This window comes from Cheilinus undulatus, linkage group 20 (assembly GCF_018320785.1).
Source record: "Cheilinus undulatus linkage group 20, ASM1832078v1, whole genome shotgun sequence".
Lineage (NCBI taxonomy): Eukaryota > Metazoa > Chordata > Actinopteri > Labriformes > Labridae > Cheilinus > Cheilinus undulatus.
In genome coordinates, this window is record NC_054884.1 from 40481130 (window position 1) to 40502491 (window position 21362).

The 21362-nt window shown below is 42.0% G+C and overlaps 1 protein-coding gene across 1 annotated transcript; it reads right to left on the bottom strand.

Annotated features, from left to right (window-relative positions):
- Positions 1-757: 757 nt before the first annotated feature.
- Positions 758-20397, bottom strand: si:ch73-256g18.2 (small integral membrane protein 36). Its single transcript, XM_041816270.1, has 2 exons — positions 19921-20397; positions 758-2640 (listed from the first exon to the last, which is right to left on the bottom strand). Exon 1 carries the CDS (start codon positions 20395-20397, stop codon positions 20053-20055), a length of 345 nt encoding a protein of 114 aa, XP_041672204.1. The 3' UTR covers positions 758-2640; positions 19921-20052.
- Positions 20398-21362: the final 965 nt, after the last annotated feature.

Sequence of the window (21362 nt, forward strand, 5' to 3'; positions counted from 1 at the left end):
TGTGTTTGCACACCGCCCTGCAGCCTCATGCCCTTATATGGGCGTAAAAGGAGCCTCTCTCCATGCCTGCCCACGTTTTACCCAGCTCTGGCTCTGTGTGTAAGCGTTGCCCTGTAGACATTTCACTAAATCCTTATTACTAGATCTGAACACACGCTAACCAGCGCTGAATGACTATAAAGCAGCGATACTCAACCTGTGGCCCTGGAGCCACTCGTGGCTCTTTTATTATTATTACTGGCTCTTTTATGTGCCAATTTTAAATATTATTCCCCAGAAAACCTTAAAAAGGGAAAAATTCTTGTCCTTTTTCCACCATTTTTGTCACTTTTAATCCCATTTTTGTCCATTTTAAGTTATTTTTTTGCCATTAAATACCACTTTTTCCTACTTTTTGCTCATTTTTGTAACTTTTTACCCATTTTTTGCCAGTTTTCTCTAATTTTTGCAACTTTTATCCCTTTTTTGCCCATTTCAGCTACCTTTTGCCATGAAACACCACTTCTTTTCCTATTTTTGCCTATTTTTGTCACTTCTTTTTTCACTTTTTATCTCATTTTTTTCCCCTTTTCACCATCTTAGGTATCTTTTGCCATAAAGTATCACTTTTTTCTTACTTTTTTGCCCATTTTTGCCGCTTTTAACCCATTTAAGCTGCCTTTTGTCGTTAAATACCACTTTTTTTCTTAGTTTTTGCCCATTTTCGCCACTCTTGACTGCTATTTGCCCATTATAGTCACTTTTCCCTCATTTTTTTGCCACATTTTTTCCACTTTTGGACCTTTTTCTTCCCCCTGTAACCCATCTTTTGTCACTTCTCTCTCACCCATTTCTGACCCTTTTTCCCTGTTTTCCTCCCCATTTTTTGTTGCTTTTTGACCTTTTTTGCCTCCTTTAGCTTACTGTTATTGCTACTTTAAGCTTTTCTTTGCTACTTTCACCCCTCAGATTGTGGCTCTTGCAAAGGTATTTTTCAACAATTTGCCTGAATGACTAAAACAGATTGGTGAATGTGTGGCATAAATCGGCTCATTAATGTTCTGCATGATTTCTGCGGTTATGAGCTCATGAAATCAGACGGTTAGTCTTTTTCAGCAGCTCAGACTTTTCTGTCACAGACCGCCTTGAAGAGAAATCAGTAGATCCGTCATTTTTGGTTCCTTTCACCAGAGAAGTCATGATCTAGAACAGTCCACACATAGAAGTCTTTTTTCCTCCAGTATCAGGATGGACGGTTTAATCTGGACGTCACAGGCGAACAGAAGAGTCCAGTTTTTGGTGGCTTCTTTAGCGGTGCATGCTGCCACATCAGATCCACATGTAGGCGTCTGATGCGCCGTCAGGTCAGGCCTGAACTCTCCGAAAATCTGCTCCTGTTGACAACCTGAAGCTTACATAAGCCTCCCAGCGGACAAAAAAACAGCACAGGGCAAAAACAAATCCATAATACAGGCTCCTAATACTCTGCTGCAGTCACCATTTAATCCACAAACATGAAATATGGACGGGGGGAGGCGGATAATTGTGCAATTCATATTATGGATGGGCCGCAGCCATTGGAGGGCTGCTCAGCTGGCCGGCTTCTTTTATGTAAGAGGATTTGTCCCGGTCCAGGCCTCAGTGGCACGAGTCGGCTAAAGACTGGGGTTGGATCATCTGTCCGCCGGTGCCAGGGCCAATGAGCGGCCGGGACGACCTGACGTGGGAGGCGAGAGCCTTTTGGTGGGGGAGGATTTTGTCGTTTTTAGGAAGGAAGTGAGATTAAGCCCGGCAAACAAATGTGCACGGTAACCACTGCTTCTGATGTTTAGAATGAAAGACGGTTAATCTGATCTGCACACGGCCATTCTCAGAGACCAGCAGAGATATCCCCGCTCAGTGCCAGTGTTTAGTCTTCTCCATTCATTGGTCATCAATGCAAAGCAGTTCAGGATCCAGACTGGACCGTTCGGGGTCTTTAGGATGTTCATGTTTTTTCTGTCTATCCCATCCCAGAGATGCACACAGCTAGGAAGATTCTCACTGCATGCATGCACCGAGAATCAGTCTGAAGTCTTGCAGCCTGGACTTGTTAACACGCAAGCCAACGCCGCCATGACTGCATGTTTCCTGATGAGCTCCTGCAGGCCGAGTCCTTCTAGACAAGAGCAACATCGTCCTCACCTCATACTTGTGCGTTTGAGTGTTAAATACGCCCCAACTGATCCACCAAATAACTTCTGTAGCTGTTGCTTTTCATTGTTTTAGAACACGAACACAAGACTGCTGACTAGTTCACTGGCTGAATGTGTCAAAAACAGAAACGCCTGCTTTAAAACCTGCGTTTACGGCGGTGGGTTGTGGTCACCAGTGAAGCTGCTTCCTTGGGAATCTTTGTTTTACGGTTTCATGCATCTAACATGTTAAGGATCCTTCAGCTTCCACTCAGAAGTCCTCTGCTCTAGCTGGAGTCTGAATCCACTGACAGAGACATGAAGAGACTAGCAGCTCCTGGTGTGGCGTAGTCCACCTTTCCTTGAAGACGGCGCCTCAGTGACCAGGCTGAAGTCCGATCTTCTGGACTGGATATGTAGATGTAGTCCTTTCACCAGAAGACTATCCAATCAGGCCGATGGTGGGATTTCAAGAGACTTTAACTACCTGTAACAAAAGAGAGAGAAAGCAGAATGATTAACTGTGATTTCTTTCTGAGGTTTAGACCATATTGATTATACACCTATCACACGTGAGGTCCTGATCATTTACAGCCATTCAACACACCCAGACGAGTACAACTAGCATGGACAGAGAGGCAGTCGACTCTCTGGTACCCTAATATCTGAAGATCTCTGCAGAGTGACCTCTCTGATGGCAGATACTCCAAACAAAGTGCCCCCTTTAGTCCCCCCAGGACTACATTTCATAAAGCAGCATCTTTAGGGCCCTCAAAGAGGACAGGATTGGACAAAAGTAGGCAGAATTTTACCAACTACCCTCGCCAGTAACGTCTAAGTGGTCAGAGTTGGACAAAAGTGAAATATATTTCACAAAGTTCCCTCTTAAGAGACGAATATTTGATCCAACGTCTTCTTTGGTGCCTTCAAAGTGGACAAAACTGGACAAAAGTGGGTGATATTTGACAAAGAGCTCTCATGAGTGTCCTCTAAGTGGAGAAAACATTTAGAAGTAGGAACATTTGACATCTTGCCAACTTAAAAACCTTCAAAGTGGACAAAACTTAACGACTAGATAAAACTTGACTAAATGCCTCCCTAAGTGCCCTCAAAGAGGACAAAATTGGACAGAGGGGGGCAACATTTGATCAAGTACCTTCATCAGTGACTTCTAAAGGGACAAACTTCAACAAAAGTAAATAAAAAAGTACAATATGCCTTCTAAGTGGAAAGAAGTGGATAAATGACCCCTTAGGTTCCCTTTAATTGAACAACATGGGACAAAAGTGGGCCAGTGTGACAAAATCTGGTAAAGTGACTCCTTAAGTTCCTCCTGAGTAGACAAATCTGATCCCTCATTAGTGGAGGAGTGATTAACAGAGTGCCCTGTTGGATAAAGTTGGATAAAAGTCAGCTTTAGAGCCTTTTAGATGGATAAGAGTGAGACAATATCTGACAAAGGTCGCACTTCAGCGCCTTTTAAAGTGGACAAAATAGGCCAAAGGTCGGCCGACTGTGACCCAGTCTCCTTCTAAATGTTCTCTAAGTCAGTGGTTCTCAAGTGCTGTGGCTAGGCGCACGAGTGTGCTTTAGGGCAAGTCTAGGTCTGCCGTGGATATTTGTACAATACATTATTACTATAACTTTATTGCAAGTACTCCAGAGAATGGACCCTGATAAACCAGAGAATGGACCCTGATAAACCCAGAGAATGGACCCTGATAAACCAGAGAATGGACCCTGATAGACCCAGAGAATGGACCCTGATAAACCAGAGAATGGACCCTGATAGACCCAGAGAATGGACCCTAATAAACCTAGAGAATGGACCCTAATAAACCCAGAGAATGGACCCGGATAAACCCGAGAATGGACCCTGATAGACCCAGAGAATGGACCCTGATAAACCCAGAGAATGGACCCTGATAGACCCAGAGAATGGACCCTGATAAACCCAGAGAATGGACCCTGATAAACCCAGAGAATAGAACCTGATAAACCCAGAGAATGGACCCTGATAGACCCAGAGAATGGACCCTGATAGACCCAGAGAATGGACCCTGATAGACCAAGAGAATGGACCCTGATAGACCCAGAGAATGGACCCTGATAGACCCAGAGAATGGACCCTGATAAACCCAGAGAATGGACCCTGATAGACCCAGAGAATGGACCCTAATAAACCTAGAGAATGGACCCTGATAAACCCAGAGAATGGACCCTGATAAACCTAGAGAATGGACCCTGATAAACCCAGAGAATGGACCCTGATAAACCCAGAGAATGGACCCTGATAGACCCAGAGAATGGACCCTGATAAACCCAGAGAATGGACCCTGATAGACCCAGAGAATGGACCCTAATAAACCTAGAGAATGGACCCTGATAAACCCAGAGAATGGACCCGGATAAACCCGAGAATGGACCCTGATAGACCCAGAGAATGGACCCTGATAGACCCAGAGAATGGACCCTGATAAACCCAGAGAATAGAACCTGATAAACTCAGAGAATGGACCCTGATAGACCCAGAGAATGGACCCTGATAAACCCAGAGAATGGACCCTGATAAACCCAGAGAATGGACCCTGATAAACCTAGAGAATGGACCCTGATAAACCCAGAGAATGGACCCTGATAAACCCAGAGAATGGACCCTGATAAACCCAGAGAATGGACCCTGATAAACCCAGAGAATGGACCCTGATAAACCCAGAGAATGGACCCTGATAAACCTAGAGAATGGACCCTGATAAACCCAGAGAATGGACCCGGATAAACCCGAGAATGGACCCTGATAGACCCAGAGAATGGACCCTGATAGACCCAGAGAATGGACCCTGATAAACCCAGAGAATAGAACCTGATAAACTCAGAGAATGGACCCTGATAGACCCAGAGAATGGACCCTGATAAACCCAGAGAATGGACCCTGATAAACCCAGAGAATGGACCCTGATAAACCTAGAGAATGGACCCTGATAAACCCAGAGAATGGACCCTGATAAACCCAGAGAATGGACCCTGATAGACCCAGAGAATGGACCCTGATAAACCCAGAGAATGGACCCTGATAGACCCAGAGAATGGACCCTAATAAACCTAGAGAATGGACCCTGATAAACCCAGAGAATGGACCCTGATAAACCCAGAGAATAGATCCTGATAAACCCAGAGAATGGACCCTTATAAACCTAGAGAATGGACCCTGATAAACCCAGAGAATGGACCCTGATAGACCCAGAGAATGGAACCTGATAAACCCAGAGAATGGACCCTGATAAACCCAGAGAATGGACCCTAATAAACCTAGAGAATGGACCCTGATAGACCCAGAGAATGGACCCTGATAAACCCAGAGAATAGACCCTGATAAACCCAGAGAATGGACCCTGATAGACCCAGAGAATGGACCCTGATAAACCCAGAGAATGGACCCTGATAAACCCAGAGAATAGACCCTGATAAACCCAGAGAATGGACCCTGATAGACCCAGAGAATGGACCCTGATAGACCCAGAGAATGGACCCTGATAGACCAAGAGAATGGACCCTGATAGACCCAGAGAATGGACCCTGATAGACCCAGAGAATGGACCCTGATAAACCCAGAGAATGGACCCTGATAAACCCAGAGAATGGACCCTGATAGACCCAGAGAATGGACCCTGATAGACCCAGAGAATGGACCCTGATAAACCCAGAGAATAGAACCTGATAAACCCAGAGAATGGACCCTGATAGACCCAGAGAATGGACCCTGATAGACCCAGAGAATGGACCCTGATAGACCAAGAGAATGGACCCTGATAAACCCAGAGAAAGGACCCTGATAAACCCAGAGAATGGACCCTGATAGACCCAGAGAATGGACCCTGATAAACCCAGAGAATGGACCCTGATAGACCAAGAGAATGGACCCTGATAGACCCAGAGAATGGACCCTGATAAACCCAGAGAATGGACCCTGATAGACCCAGAGAATGGACCCTGATAAACCCAGAGAATGGACCCTGATAAACCCAGAGAATGGACCCTGATAGACCCAGAGAATGGACCCTGATAAACCCAGAGAATGGACCCTGATAAACCCAGAGAATGGACCCTGATAGACCCAGAGAATGGACCCTGATAAACCCAGAGAATGGACCCTGATAGACCAGGAGAATGGACCCTGATAAACCCAGAGAATGGACCCTGATAGACCCAGAGAATGGACCCTGATAGACCCAGAGAATGGACCCTGATAGACCCAGAGAATGGACCCTGATAGACCAGGAGAATGGACCCTGATAAACCCAGAGAATGGACCCTGATAGACCCAGAGAATGGACCCTGATAAACCCAGAGAATGGACCCTGATAAACCCAGAGAATGGACCCTGATAAACCAGAGAATGGACCCTGATAGACCCAGAGAATGGACCCTGATAGACCCAGAGAATGGACCCTGATAGACCCAGAGAATGGACCCTGATAGACCCAGAGAATGGACCCTGATAGACCAGGAGAATGGACCCTGATAAACCCAGAGAATGGACCCTGATAGACCCAGAGAATGGACCCTGATAGACCCAGAGAATGGACCCTGATAGACCCAGAGAATGGACCCTGATAGACCAGGAGAATGGACCCTGATAAACCCAGAGAATGGACCCTGATAGACCCAGAGAATGGACCCTGATAAACCCAGAGAATGGACCCTGATAAACCAGGGAATGGACCCTGATAGACCCAGAGAATGGACCCTGATAGACCCAGAGAATGGACCCTGATAGACCCAGAGTATGAGACCTCCCCAGTCTGGATTTATTGATGGTATCAGTGTGTGTGGGATCATTAGCATTGGTGCTAGCATCCTGGCTAACATTTACCTCATTAATAGCTGAAAGCATGGTAAGCTATTATTGGGTTGAAACTGCTGTTGAAATTAATAATCCATGCTTTTTTAAACCATTTTGCCACTTCTTACTTCTACTTTTGACCCATTTTTGCCACTTTTATTTTGATATTTTGCTACATTTAACCCATTTTTGCTACCTTTGTGACACTTTTTGCCCAGTTTTTCTATTGTTTGGTCATTTCTTTCATCACTTTTAACCCCTTTTATCACCTTTTAGCAACTTTAACCTTTTTTGCCACTTTTTGCAACTTGTGATCTCTTTTGCCACTTTCAATTTATGCCACCTTTTGCCTTTGTTTGGTCACTTTTTTGTCCAATTTTTATCACTTGTAACCCATTTTTACCACCTTTTTACAACATTTAACTCTTTCAGGCCACTTGTAACCCATTTGTGCCACTATTCTGACACTTTCAACAAGTTTTTTCCAATTACCACTCATTTTTTGACCACTTTTGTAGCAATTTTGCAATGTTTTTCATCACTTTAACTCATTTTTCCCACTTTTGCCATCTCCATGACCCCCAGATGGCTGTGCCCCAGAAAGCTCTCCCCTTTATCTCCCTTTGTAGGCCTTCTTGACTGTAACAATATTTAAAATGTCTATTTTGTATTGATTTAAATGTGGTGTGCCTTGGGTGAATAAAAGTTTGAAAACCAGGGTTCAAAGTTAGCAGAAATGGACTCGAGTTGTCAATATCTGACAAAAAAGAAAAACTGGCAGTCATCATCTTGGCCCCCAGTTCGTCTCTTGTCCAGTTTAATCCAAACTTTGGTGGATTATATGGAAGTGTTGGTCATATGTTTGTTTTTCTACCTGTTGAAGTGATGAAGAATACCCACAGAGACGACTACCAGACCTGTAGAACACGGTCTAAGCTAGAACTGTTCTCCAGTCCAGATGGTTAATGAAGATGAGTTTAAGATCATTAGCAGAGTAATGGAATAAAATGTATTTCAGCGTGAGATAAACTGATAATATGGCATCTCAGTCTGAGGATTTCATCCAAACAAACACACATGAGCTTCTTTAACACCATCCATCAAATCTGCGTTAACGCCAACATCTGCTGCTCGCCACATGTGTGGACTTTAACCCTGCGTCAGCCCGGCGGCGTACGTCAAACGGATGAGTGACCGGCACACATGGCTCCATTCATTCATTACTTCCCTGTCCTCTGAGGGTTTATGTTGTCAGCCAAACTCATCTCAGTGATGCAGGGCAGCGGGGGGGGGGGGCTGACAGAGGATTTACTGGACGATTCAAAGCTTCATACATCAGGGCGAGGAGCTTACAGTCTGGGACCTCAGGGGGGAGGGGAGTCAGCAGACTCTGATGATGATGATGATGATGATGGCCACGCCGTATGTGTCTGCTTTGACATTTAAAGTTAATGAGAATACTACAGCATGAGCAATGAGAGCAGGCTAGTGACCAATGAGAGCAGGCTAGTGACCAATGAGAGCAGACTAGTGACCAATGAGAGCAGGCTAGTGACCAATGAGAGCAGGCTAGTGACCAATGAGAGCAGACTAGTGACCAATGAGAGCAGACTAGTGGACGATGAGAGAAGGCTAGTGACCAATGAGAGCAGGCTAGTGACCAATGAGAGCAGACTAGTGACCAATGAGAGCAGACTAGTGACAAATGAGAGCAGACTAGTGACCAATGAGAGCAGACTAGTGACCAATGAGAGCAGACTAGTGACCAATGAGAGCAGACTAGTGACCAATGAGAGCAGGCTAGTGACCAATGAGAGCAGACTAGTGGACGATGAGAGAAGGCTAGTGACCAATGAGAGCAGACTAGTGACCAATGAGAGCAGACTAGTGACCAATGAGAGCAGACTAGTGACCAATGAGAGCAGACTAGTGACCAATGAGAGCAGACTAGTGACCAATGAGAGCAGGCTAGTGACCAATGAGAGCAGGCTAGTGGACGATGAGAGCAGACTAGTGACCAATGAGAGCAGGCTAGTGACCAATGAGAGCAGACTAGTGACCAATGAGAGCAGACTAGTGACCAATGAGAGCAGACTAGTGACCAATGAGAGCAGACTAGTGGACGATGAGAGAAGGCTAGTGACCAATGAGAGCAGGCTAGTGACCAATGAGAGCAGACTAGTCACCAATGAGAGCAGACTAGTGACCAATGAGAGCAGACTAGTGACCAATGAGAGCAGACTAGTGGACGATGAGAGAAGGCTAGTGACCAATGAGAGCAGGCTAGTGACCAATGAGAGCAGACTAGTCACCAATGAGAGCAGACTAGTGACCAATGAGAGCAGACTAGTGACCAATGAGAGCAGACTAGTGGACGATGAGAGAAGGCTAGTGACCAATGAGAGCAGGCTAGTGACCAATGAGAGCAGACGGATCAAGCTCAGGATCTGAAACCAAAGTGGGCTGGTACCATCCTGTTTGTCCACATTAAACTTACACAGTGGTGTGAGATGATCCCAGATTTAGGCTGAAAGGTGGAGTTTTAGACACTGCTTGGACTCTTTAAATTTCAGGATCATTCCTTCAGATGCCTTTCTCTCCTAAAAGTTTTCTTCCTTGATATTCTCACCGTCTAAAACAAGGATGTCAAACTCAATCACAGCAGGGGCTGAATTCTGAATCTGGGTCCATCCTGAGGCTCAACATTTAACCAAAAACTGTCAACCTCATTTTCACAGGTAGTAAAGTAAAAATGTAAGTTTAAAGGCTCAAAATCTGAGATAAAAATTCAAACTTACTAACCCAAAATGCATTTAAAGTCAAAATCATGTTTTTAAAATGCAAATATACAAGAAAAAGAATTTAAATCTTGACTTTAAGGGTCAAAACATGAGATAAATTCAAAATCATCAGTTCAAAACATCAAAGCTTGAGAAAAAATTTTTGAATGTTCAATTTTAAAATTCAAAATACCAGTAAAAATTTAAAATTGAGGATCTTAAAGTTCAAATCATGAGACAAAAGTCAAAGTAAGGAGCTAAAATGGTCAAAATGTGGGAAAAAAAATAAAATTTTGAGTTAAAAGGTCAAAATACTACTCAAAATTTAAAAATTGAAGAACAAAAAAGGTAAAAAAAAAATAAATAAAACTAAAATAAAAGGTCAAGTATGAAATTAAAAGTCAAAAACCATAACTCTGTCTGATAACTGAGATGAAAAATCAAGAATATGACATGAAAAGAGAAATGTATTATCCCACATTCCTGACTTTTTATCTACTTATTTGAACTTTTCCTAATTTATAAGACAGAAGAAGGATATTTTAGATCATCAGGGTTATGTTTACATTTTAAACTGGAGGAAATCTGCAGATCAGTGGGCCAGTTATGATAAAAAATATGATATGACCTGGAGGACCAGGTATAACTGTACCACCGGCCAGATTTGGCCCCCGGGCCTTGAGTTTGACACCCCTGGTCTAAAAGCAACACAACACGGCGCCCGTGGTGAATGTGTGGAATGTTAGAATAACTCTCCAGGTTTTATATGCAAAAAGAATGATCAATCTATCTTATCCAGTTTCAAATCTACAGCCAATCAAAAATGAATATGCTAATTGTAGCACCGGCGCTACGCTGGGCTCTAGAGGGTTAAGGAGAGGGAGGGGAGTGCCAACGTCCCTCTCTGTCCAGCTCGCTCTGCATACGGTGCGGCCTACTAGCTCCACGGCGAGGTCCGAATGTTTCAGTACAGCTAGGTCTCTGTTATTATCAAGACACAGTCATCCAAGTCGTGGTTAGAAACCACAGCCTGATTCCATCCATCTTGTAGGTGAGGAGGCGGGCGTTTGCGAGAAAGAAGCTTGGTACGCCAGGTTTGTGCGGGGCCTGTCCATACAGAGACGAACTCAGGCGTATACACAAAATGTTTTTGTCGTATCGGTGTTTCATCCACACGGGAACAGCGTTTTGGGTGACTGTAAATGATACTTTTTGAAAACAGGTCCCAGAGTGCACAAATCCTTAAATGACTACTGTTTCGTCTTCGTGTCGACAGCTACCCGCACCTTTCTTTTAACGATTACGTCACACACAGCGTATCTCCCTTAAGGCGGGTCTGGTCAAAACAATAATAGTGGACTACACATCTGTGTTCGTGCTGCAGAAGCTACTGAGCTTGTTATGGCTTTTACAGAAAAATCTGATGCTCCTTTACCACCACCATGAAACGCACACACCAGATGTTCTTAAATCGAACGCGGAGAACAACCAGAAGAGCAACTAGAAGAAAGTTTGTGTCAGTTTTCTGTGATGTTCTTCTTCTCTTTTGGTGCATTTCCGTGGCAGCAACACAGCACCACGTACAGCCTTCACATATGCACTACAGCGTTTTCAGTCATTTCCAGTGGTTTCATGCTTACGCGGATATTTCCTGAGACGATTCCGTCTTTGCGGAAAACTTTTTCAAAACGAAACCGCGATATATCGTTTTTGTCTCCATGTGGACAGGGCCTTAGCCTAGCCTGCACCTCGGCTCCTTAGCCCCACTTCCGCCTTCTCTCACAACGCCATCTCTGCCTCCTCCCCATCCGGCTGTAGGCGTCGTGCCACCTCTGCGTAATCTCCGTCAGGAAAGACATAAACTCCACGGTTATGCTTCCTTTGCAGTAGTCAAAGAAGCAGTCTCTTCTACACAGAATGCCAGTTCTGGTGTAAGTGTAGGTCTTTGTTTTGCTGCTAGTGATGGAGCGCCGGGCCGCTGTGTTCGTACGCGCCGCCCCATGCTACCTCAGTAGGCATCATTCAGCAGTCTGCTGTTGATCAGGCAGTGTTCTGTAGCAGTTACTGGCAGTTGTTGTTAGCTTTGAAGCTAGCCAGGAGTTGTAGTTGAGACTGAGGTCGACATTTTTGTGTTTTTCTTGATGGAAATTTCCTGTTCTTTCTCTCAAAGGTGACCTGGACCAGCCGTGTTCTTCCTTTTCACAGGTTTCAATAAATGTTGTCAACTTAGTTGTGAAATAAGTCTACAATTCTGAGACTGAACTCAAGAGTGCATCTTTCTTGCTGCCAAGAAAATGGACATAATTGGACAAAAATGAGCTTTATCTGTTAAATTCCCCCCTTTCTAATGTTCTAGATGGACAACATTGGACAGTGTTAAACAAAGTGCCCTATTAATGTGGTTTATTTAGACAGAGCTACAGATGTGGTTTATTTAGACTAGCTACAGATGTGGCCTCCAAATGGACAATTTCTGACAAATGTGGTTTATTTAGACAGTCTTTACAGATGTGGTTTAACCTTTAGACAGCTACAGATGGTGAAATATTTTTTAAGTAATCCAACAAAACAAACTTACTGTGGTTTATTTAGACAGCTACAGATGTGGTTTATTTAGACAGAGCTACAGATGTGGTTTATTTAGAGAGCTACAGATGTGGTTTATTTAGACAGCTACAGATGTGGTTTATTTAGACAGAGCTACCAAACAGATTTATTTAGACAGCTTTAAAGAACAATCAGCAGTTTATTTAGAGAGCTACATGATGTGGTTTATTTAGACAGCTACAGATGTGATTTATTTAGACAGCTACAGATGTGGTTTATTTAGACCAGAGCTACAGATGTGGTTTATTTAGACAGAGCTACAGATGTGGTTTATTTAGACAGAGCTACAGATGTGGTTTATTTAGACAGCTACAGATGTGTTTATTTAGACAGCTACAGATGTGGATTTAGAGACAGCTACAGATGTGGTTTATTTAGACAGAGCTACAGATGTGGTTTATTTAGACAGCTACAGATGTGGTTTATTTAGACAGAGCTACAGATGTGGTTTATTTAGACAGAGCTACAGATGTGGTTTATTTAGACAGAGCTACAGATGTGGTTTATTTAGACAGAGCTACAGATGTGGTTTATTTAGACAGAGCTACAGATGTGGTTTATTTAGACAGAGCTACAGATGTGGTTTATTTAGACAGCTACAGATGTGGTTTATTTAGATAGCTACAGATGTGGTTTATTTAGACAGAGCTACAGATGTGGTTTATTTAGACAGAGCTACAGATGTGGTTTATTTAGACAGAGCTACAGATGTGGTTTATTTAGACAGCTACAGATGTGGTTTATTTAGATAGCTACAGATGTGGTTTATTTAGACAGAGCTACAGATGTGGTTTATTTAGACAGCTACAGATGTGGTTTATTTAGACAGAGCTACAGATGTGGTTTATTTAGACAGAGCTACAGATGTGGTTTATTTAGATAGCTACAGATGTGGTTTATTTAGACAGAGCTACAGATGTGGTTTATTTAGACAGAGCTACAGATGTGGTTTATTTAGACAGCTACAGATGTGGTTTATTTAGACAGAGCTACAGATGTGGTTTATTTAGACAGAGGTACAGATGTGGTTTATTTAGACAGCTACAGATGTGGTTTATTTAGACAGCTACAGATGTGGTTTATTTAGACAGAGCTACAGATGTGGTTTATTTAGACAGCTACAGATGTGGTTTATTTAGACAGAGCTACAGATGTGGTTTATTTAGACAGAGCTACAGATGTGGTTTATTTAGACAGCTACAGATGTGGTTTATTTAGACAGCTACAGATGTGGTTTATTTAGACAGCTACAGATGTGGTTTATTTAGACAGCTACAGATGTGGTTTATTTAGACAGAGCTACAGATGTGGTTTATTTAGACAGAGCTACAGATGTGGTTTATTTAGACAGAGCTACAGATGTGGTTTATTTAGACAGCTACAGATGTGGTTTATTTAGACAGCTACAGATGTGGTTTATTTAGACAGCTACAGATGTGGTTTATTTAGACAGAGCTACAGATGTGGTTTATTTAGACAGCTACAGATGTGGTTTATTTAGACAGAGCTACAGATGTGGTTTATTTAGACAGAGCTACAGATGTGGTTTATTTAGACAGCTACAGATGTGGTTTATTTAGACAGCTACAGATGTGGTTTATTTAGACAGCTACAGATGTGGTTTATTTAGACAGCTACAGATGTGGTTTATTTAGACAGAGCTACAGATGTGGTTTATTTAGACAGCTACAGATGTGGTTTATTTAGACAGAGCTACAGATGTGGTTTATTTAGACAGAGCTACAGATGTGGTTTATTTAGACAGAGCTACAGATATGGTTTATTTAGACAGAGCTACAGATGTGGTTTATTTAGACAGAGGTACAGATGTGGTTTATTTAGACAGCTACAGATGTGGTTTATTTAGACAGAGCTACAGATGTGGTTTATTTAGACAGAGCTACAGATGTGGTTTATTTAGACAGAGCTACAGATGTGGTTTATTTAGACAGAGCTACAGATGTGGTTTATTTAGACAGCTACAGATGTGGTTTATTTAGACAGCTACAGATGTGGTTTATTTAGACAGAGCTACAGATGTGGTTTATTTAGACAGCTACAGATGTGGTTTATTTAGATAGCTACAGATGTGGTTTATTTAGACAGAGCTACAGATGTGGTTTATTTAGACAGCTACAGATGTGGTTTATTTAGATAGCTACAGATGTGGTTTATTTAGACAGAGGTACAGATGTGGTTTATTTAGACAGCTACAGATGTGGTTTATTTAGACAGAGCTACAGATGTGGTTTATTTAGACAGAGCTACAGATGTGGTTTATTTAGATAGCTACAGATGTGGTTTATTTAGACAGAGCTACAGATGTGGTTTATTTAGACAGAGCTACAGATGTGGTTTATTTAGACAGAGCTACAGATGTGGTTTATTTAGATAGCTACAGATGTGGTTTATTTAGACAGAGCTACAGATGTGGTTTATTTAGATAGCTACAGATGTGGTTTATTTAGACAGAGCTACAGATGTGGTTTATTTAGACAGAGCTACAGATGTGGTTTATTTAGACAGAGCTACAGATGTGGTTTATTTAGACAGAGCTACAGATGTGGTTTATTTAGACAGAGCTACAGATGTGGTTTATTTAGACAGAGCTACAGATGTGGTTTATTTAGACAGAGCTACAGATGTGGTTTATTTAGACAGAGCTACAGATGTGGTTTATTTAGATAGCTACAGATGTGGTTTATTTAGACAGAGCTACAGATGTGGTTTATTTAGACAGAGCTACAGATGTGGTTTATTTAGATAGCTACAGATGTGGTTTATTTAGACAGAGCTACAGATGTGGTTTATTTAGACAGAGCTACAGATGTGGTTTATTTAGACAGAGCTACAGATGTGGTTTATTTAGACAGAGCTACAGATGTGGTTTATTTAGACAGAGCTACAGATGTGGTTTATTTAGATAGCTACAGATGTGGTTTATTTAGACAGAGCTACAGATGTGGTTTATTTAGACAGAGCTACAGATGTGGTTTATTTAGACAGAGCTACAGATGTGGTTTATTTAGACAGAGCTACAGATGTGGTTTATTTAGACAGAGCTACAGATGTGGTTTATTTAGATAGCTACAGATGTGGTTTATTTAGACAGCTACAGATGTGGTTTATTTAGACAGCGCTACAGATGTGGTTTATTTAGACAGAGCTACAGATGTGGTTTATTTAGACAGAGCTACAGATGTGGTTTATTTAGACAGAGCTACAGATGTGGTTTATTTAGACAGAGCTACAGATGTGGTTTATTTAGACAGAGCTACAGATGTGGTTTATTTAGACAGCTACAGATGTGGTTTATTTAGACAGCTACAGATGTGGTTTATTTAGACAGAGCTACAGATGTGGTTTATTTAGACAGAGCTACAGATGTGGTTTATTTAGACACAGGTACAGATGTGGTTTATTTAGACAGAGCTACAGATGTGGTTTATTTAGACACAGGTACAGATGTGGTTTATTTAGACAGAGCTACAGATGTGGTTTATTTAGACAGCTACAGATGTGGTTTATTTAGACAGAGCTACAGATGTGGTTTATTTAGACAGAGCTACAGATGTGGTTTATTTAGACAGAGCTACAGATGTGGTTTATTTAGACAGCTACAGATGTGGTTTATTTAGACAGAGCTACAGATGTGGTTTATTTAGACAGAGCTACAGATGTGGTTTATTTAGACAGAGCTACAGATGTGGTTTATTTAGACAGAGCTACAGATGTGGTTTATTTAGACAGAGCTACAGATGTGGTTTATTTAGACAGAGCTACAGATGTGGTTTATTTAGACAGCTACAGATGTGGTTTATTTAGACAGAGGTACAGATGTGGTTTATTTAGACAGAGGTACAGATGTGGTTTATTTAGACAGAGCTACAGATGTGGTTTATTTAGACAGAGGTACAGATGTGGTTTATTTAGACAGAGCTACAGATGTGGTTTATTTAGACAGAGCTACAGATGTGGTTTATTTAGACAGAGCTACAGATGTGGTTTATTTAGACAGCTACAGATGTGGTTTATTTAGATAGCTACAGATGTGGTTTATTTAGACAGAGCTACAGATGTGGTTTATTTAGACAGAGCTACAGATGTGGTTTATTTAGACAGAGCTACAGATGTGGTTTATTTAGACAGAGCTACAGATGTGGTTTATTTAGACAGAGCTACAGATGTGGTTTATTTAGACAGCTACAGATGTGGTTTATTTAGACAGAGCTACAGATGTGGTTTATTTAGATAGCTACAGATGTGGTTTATTTAGACAGAGCTACAGATGTGGTTTATTTAGATAGCTACAGATGTGGTTTATTTAGACAGAGCTACAGATGTGGTTTATTTAGACAGAGCTACAGATGTGGTTTATTTAGACAGAGTGTTCAGAATTATGGGAATAAACTCTCAGGATTTGTCAGCGGTGTGGCGGTCCACAGAGGTCAGGTTTAGGACGCTTCATTTCAACAGGAAGAGCAACGAGAGCGCAGTGTGTGTTTGTTGGTTTGTAGAGTGGTGAGCAACCACTGAGAGCATCACTGACACAGGGATCAGGGTGAGAATGTTTTTACAGAACTTCACTTTTTTATTTTAAATTCTGGATTTCAGGTGTTTAATTTTATTCACTAAAATTTTATTCTTGATGAACTATTCCTACTGAAACGTTGAGACTACGCCCTATCCATACAGCAAACATGAAAATACATGTAAAAAACCCTTTTCTGTTTCATGGCCCCACAACCTCCTGAGACCTGAACTTTGCTTTAGTTTCTCCGTCTTATCTGGGATCAGGAGGACCTGATAGGTTTACAAGCTCGGCCTTGCCTTTGACCAGGAAGGGCAAAATTAAATTAAATTAAATTAAATTATATAAGATTTAAAAAATTAAAAATAAAATAAAATAAAATAAAACAATAAAAGTTCCCCAAATATATTCAAAAGATTTTTGAATTTACTGGAACTTTTCCCTTCCAAAAATCCCTAAAATTAAAAAGTTATGACCTAAAATTTCTATGAAAGCTCTTTTACATATTTTTGATTCCCCTATGAAATGTACTTAAATTGTTTTTAGATGTCACCAAATGTTTCAGTGATTTCTTTTTTTCCTAAAGCCTTAATATTGTAATTAAAATTTCAGTTTAAACTCCTGAAATTCTTTGGGCAAATTCCCTCCAAAATTGGATCAAATTCTCCAATATTTGCAAATATATTCCTCCAAATTTAATGAAAATGGTGTTTTACACACCCTGCTGACCATTTTTAAATATTTCACAGGACTACCCTAATTTTAACTCATTTCTGCCTCTCTTCAACCACTTTTAACACTTATTTTTAGAAAGTTTGGCCATTTTCAATCATTTTTCCACTTTTTAACTGCATTTTACCTTTTTTAATGCACATTATTGCACCTTTAATTCATTTTTTTCACCTTTAGCCAATTGTTGCTACTTTGAACCCTTCTCATTCCTTTAGCCGTCCATTTTTGACACTGTTAGACAATCCTTTGTCACTATTTAAACGCCTTTCACCATTTTCACTGCCCATTTTCTTCATTTTAAGCCCTTTTTCCCACTTTTTAACCACTTTTCACTCTGGTTATTGCCCATTTTTGACAGGTTGCTTCCATCTTAACCCATATTTGCTGATCTTTCTCTTTTTTGCATCTTTTTAACTTTTTTAGCCACTTCTAACCAACTTTTTTCACCTTTTATGCCAATTTTACTTACTCTAAACCTATATCTCCACTTAGGCTGCTTTCCACCATTTTGACATCCCTTTTGCCACCTTTGGCCAATATTTTTCCACTGTTAACCCATTTAATCCACTTTTTCACTACTTTTTACCATTTTTCTGCCATTTTTGCCACTTTTTGTCATTTCCTGCAATCATTTAGTTATTTTTCCTCAAAGTTATTTCAGTTCCTCCTACTTTATTCTCTGGTGTCCTGACATTAGTGAACATCATGGCTTAGCTCTGACGTCTGACCTCGATGTCTTGAGATTATGGCGTAACTTCAGGTGTGGCTTGGGCAAAAGGAGCACTTTGAAAACCGTTGGACCTTAGGGTGGATGTCAGACGTCTCCATGAAATGTGTGAAAAACAGACTTCAGGGAGCTTTGGTGATACTAAAACCTACCTGGCCCTGTGTGAAACAGTCATTCCCTTGTTAAATCATGAATTAACTGTGATTAAACATGTTTTATGTAAAGCTGGGTTCAGTTTGGTTATCCAGACCCAGACCTGATTACTGCCAGACCTGCAGAATCCAGAGCTCAGTAGACTAACAGATCTCCAACACATCCTGGAACCACCTAAACCAGTGATGCTCAACCTGTGGCTCTGGGGCCACATGTGGCTCTTTTGTGATTATTTATGGCTCTTTTATGTCTTAATTTTAAATATTATTCCCCTAGAAATCATTGAAAAAGGGAAACTTTTTTGCCCCTTTTCACCATTTTTGCCACTTCTCACCCATTTACACTACCTTTAGTCATTAAATAACACTTTTTTCCTACTTCTGGCCACTTTTTTTCAAATGTTTGCCCTTTTTCAAAGTTTTTTTTTTTGCCACTTTTCCCCTATTTAAGCTTTAACCTTTTGCCATTGAATACCACTTTTTTCCTACTTCTTTGCCCATTTTTGCCACTTCTTTTTGTTTTTATCCCATTTTTGCCCTTTTCACCATATTTCGCCCATTTGAGCATCCTTTTGTCATTAAGTAACACATTTTTTTTATTTTTTGCCTATCTTTGCCAGTCTTGACTGCTTTTTGCCTCTTTTAGTCACTTTTTACTCATTTTTTGCCAATTCTCACCCATTTTTGCTACTTTCTGACCCTTTTTCCACTTTTTCTCCTGATTTTTGCCCCCTTTCATCCATTTTTGCCGCTTTTTGACCATTTTTGCCACCTTTGACTTATTTTTATTGCTACATCAAGCTGTTTTTGCCACTCTTTTTGCCACCTAGATTGTGGCTCTTGCAAAGGTATTTTTCAACAGTTTGGCTCTTTGGTTGAGTAACACTGGACTAAAGAAACTCAAGAACAGAAGAGAAACAAAGTCTCTGACATCTATCAGTCTGAAAGGGTTACAAAGACATTTCTAAGACTTTAGGACTCCAGCCGACCACGCTGAGAGCCATTATCCACAAAAGGGGAAAACTGTATAAGGGGTGAAACTCCCCAGGAGAGGTCAGCCTGCACGGACGAGTCATCCAGGAGGTCCCAGATGAACCCAGAACAACATCTAAAGACCTGCAGGCCAAGGCAAGGATAGAATGTTTAAAAGAGGGCGAGGTGTTGGTGAAGCTGGGGATGTTGGGGCCTTTTCCTTCCATTTTTGCCAAATAGTACGGCAAAGTTGGTGGAACTGGCGAGGAGCAAGGGGACCCACGCTCCTCCACGCTCCATGCTAACGAAGGACAGTTAACGTACAGGATAAATATGTTTGTACGGCGTTTTCCCCTTAATCAAAGAAAGCATCGTTTAAAAACAGACTCTTTAGTTGTGGGATCTCTCCTGCCGGCTCCTTACCTCCTGCTGATGCATTCAGCGGCTCCTAAACACCATCCAGGGGTTCTTAAAGTAAAAATAAGAGTTCAGGACTAAAAACAAAATGTTCAAAGTGAAACATCAGCACTTCATGGTCATCCTTCACCGTCTTCTTTAAACCAGAGTACTCCTCTTCTCCCGCTCTCTCTCTCTCTCCCGCTCCCTCTCCCCTCTGTCCCGGCTCAGGTCCGGCGTCGGCAGCTCATGCCCGGCCGTGTTGTTGGGCTCGTAGCGGGAGGAGGCGGGCGAGTTCTGCATGACCACCAGGCGTATGGGCGACTGGCTGGGCGGCGCCGGCGTGTTGTCGGGGGCGTACTCCTTGGTGGGGTCTTTGCCCCTGCAGTCATACAGGATACAGGAGATGAGGAAGACCAGGAGGAGGATGACATAGCTGGCGACCAGGATGATGAGGTTCAAGGTGACGGGGTCAATCTCCAGGTAGAATTCCATGAAACCCATGGCGCCGCTTCATATCTTACTCAGATCAAGTCCAGGTAGAAAAAGGCGGGAAAATTCAACAGAAGACAGAGAGAGGGAGCAGACAAAAAGGCAGTGACGACTGGCGAGGACGGACAGCTGGCAGCGAGGCGAGAAAGAGCAAAAGACGGCAACATCAGAGAGAGGAAGAGAGAGAGGGATCAGCTGAGAGAGAGAGAGAGAGAGAGAGAGAGTGGGGGTGAGCAAGGGGCAGTGACAGCAGGCCGGCGTGGAGATGAAGCTTTGTGCTTTAACCGACATTAATCCTCACTGCTCCAACCTTGAATTTCAGCAGCCAATGATTAAAGCTGCTCAGTTTTAATAACTTAAGCCTCCATTTTCATTTTGCAAACTACATGTGAGAGCAAACCATGCTCAGCAAAATGGAGGACGGACCGCCAGCGCTCACCTGTCAGCCCGCCATCAGCGCCACTTTGAGGATTTCATCAGTCATGTATTAAATGACGGCCTTATGATGTCACAGTGGGAGATTTTGTTCTACATGGTCCATGTCATGATCAATATAGTTAGGCTTTTTGGACAAAAAATACAAAAAAAAATCACTCTTTAATGTCAAAGCAAAAACAGAATTCTTCAAAGTAATGTCACTTAGATAAAAATTTGTGATGTCAAATAAACAACTGCACAAATACACAGAGATCATCCACAAATTCTCTGTTGGACTGAGGTCTGGGCTTTGATTTTCCCCTCTACCTTTACCAGCCTTCCAGGGCTGGATGCTGAGAAGCATCCCCACAGCACGATGCTGCTGAGAAGCATCCCCACAGCACGATGCTGCTGAGAAGCATCCCCACAGCATGATGCTGCCACCACCATGTTCCACAGTGGGGATGGTGTGTTTATGCTGATGTCAGTGTTTGGGGTCTTGTCGGATGGTCTCAAAGCTCCATTCTGGTCTCATCAGACCAAAGAACTTCATTCCTCTG

What these genes read in the sequence shown, in the direction of transcription:
- si:ch73-256g18.2 (XM_041816270.1), bottom strand. Translation starts at nt 20,397, where the DNA reads ATGGGTTTCATGGAATTCTACCTGGAGATTGACCCCGTCACCTTGAAC.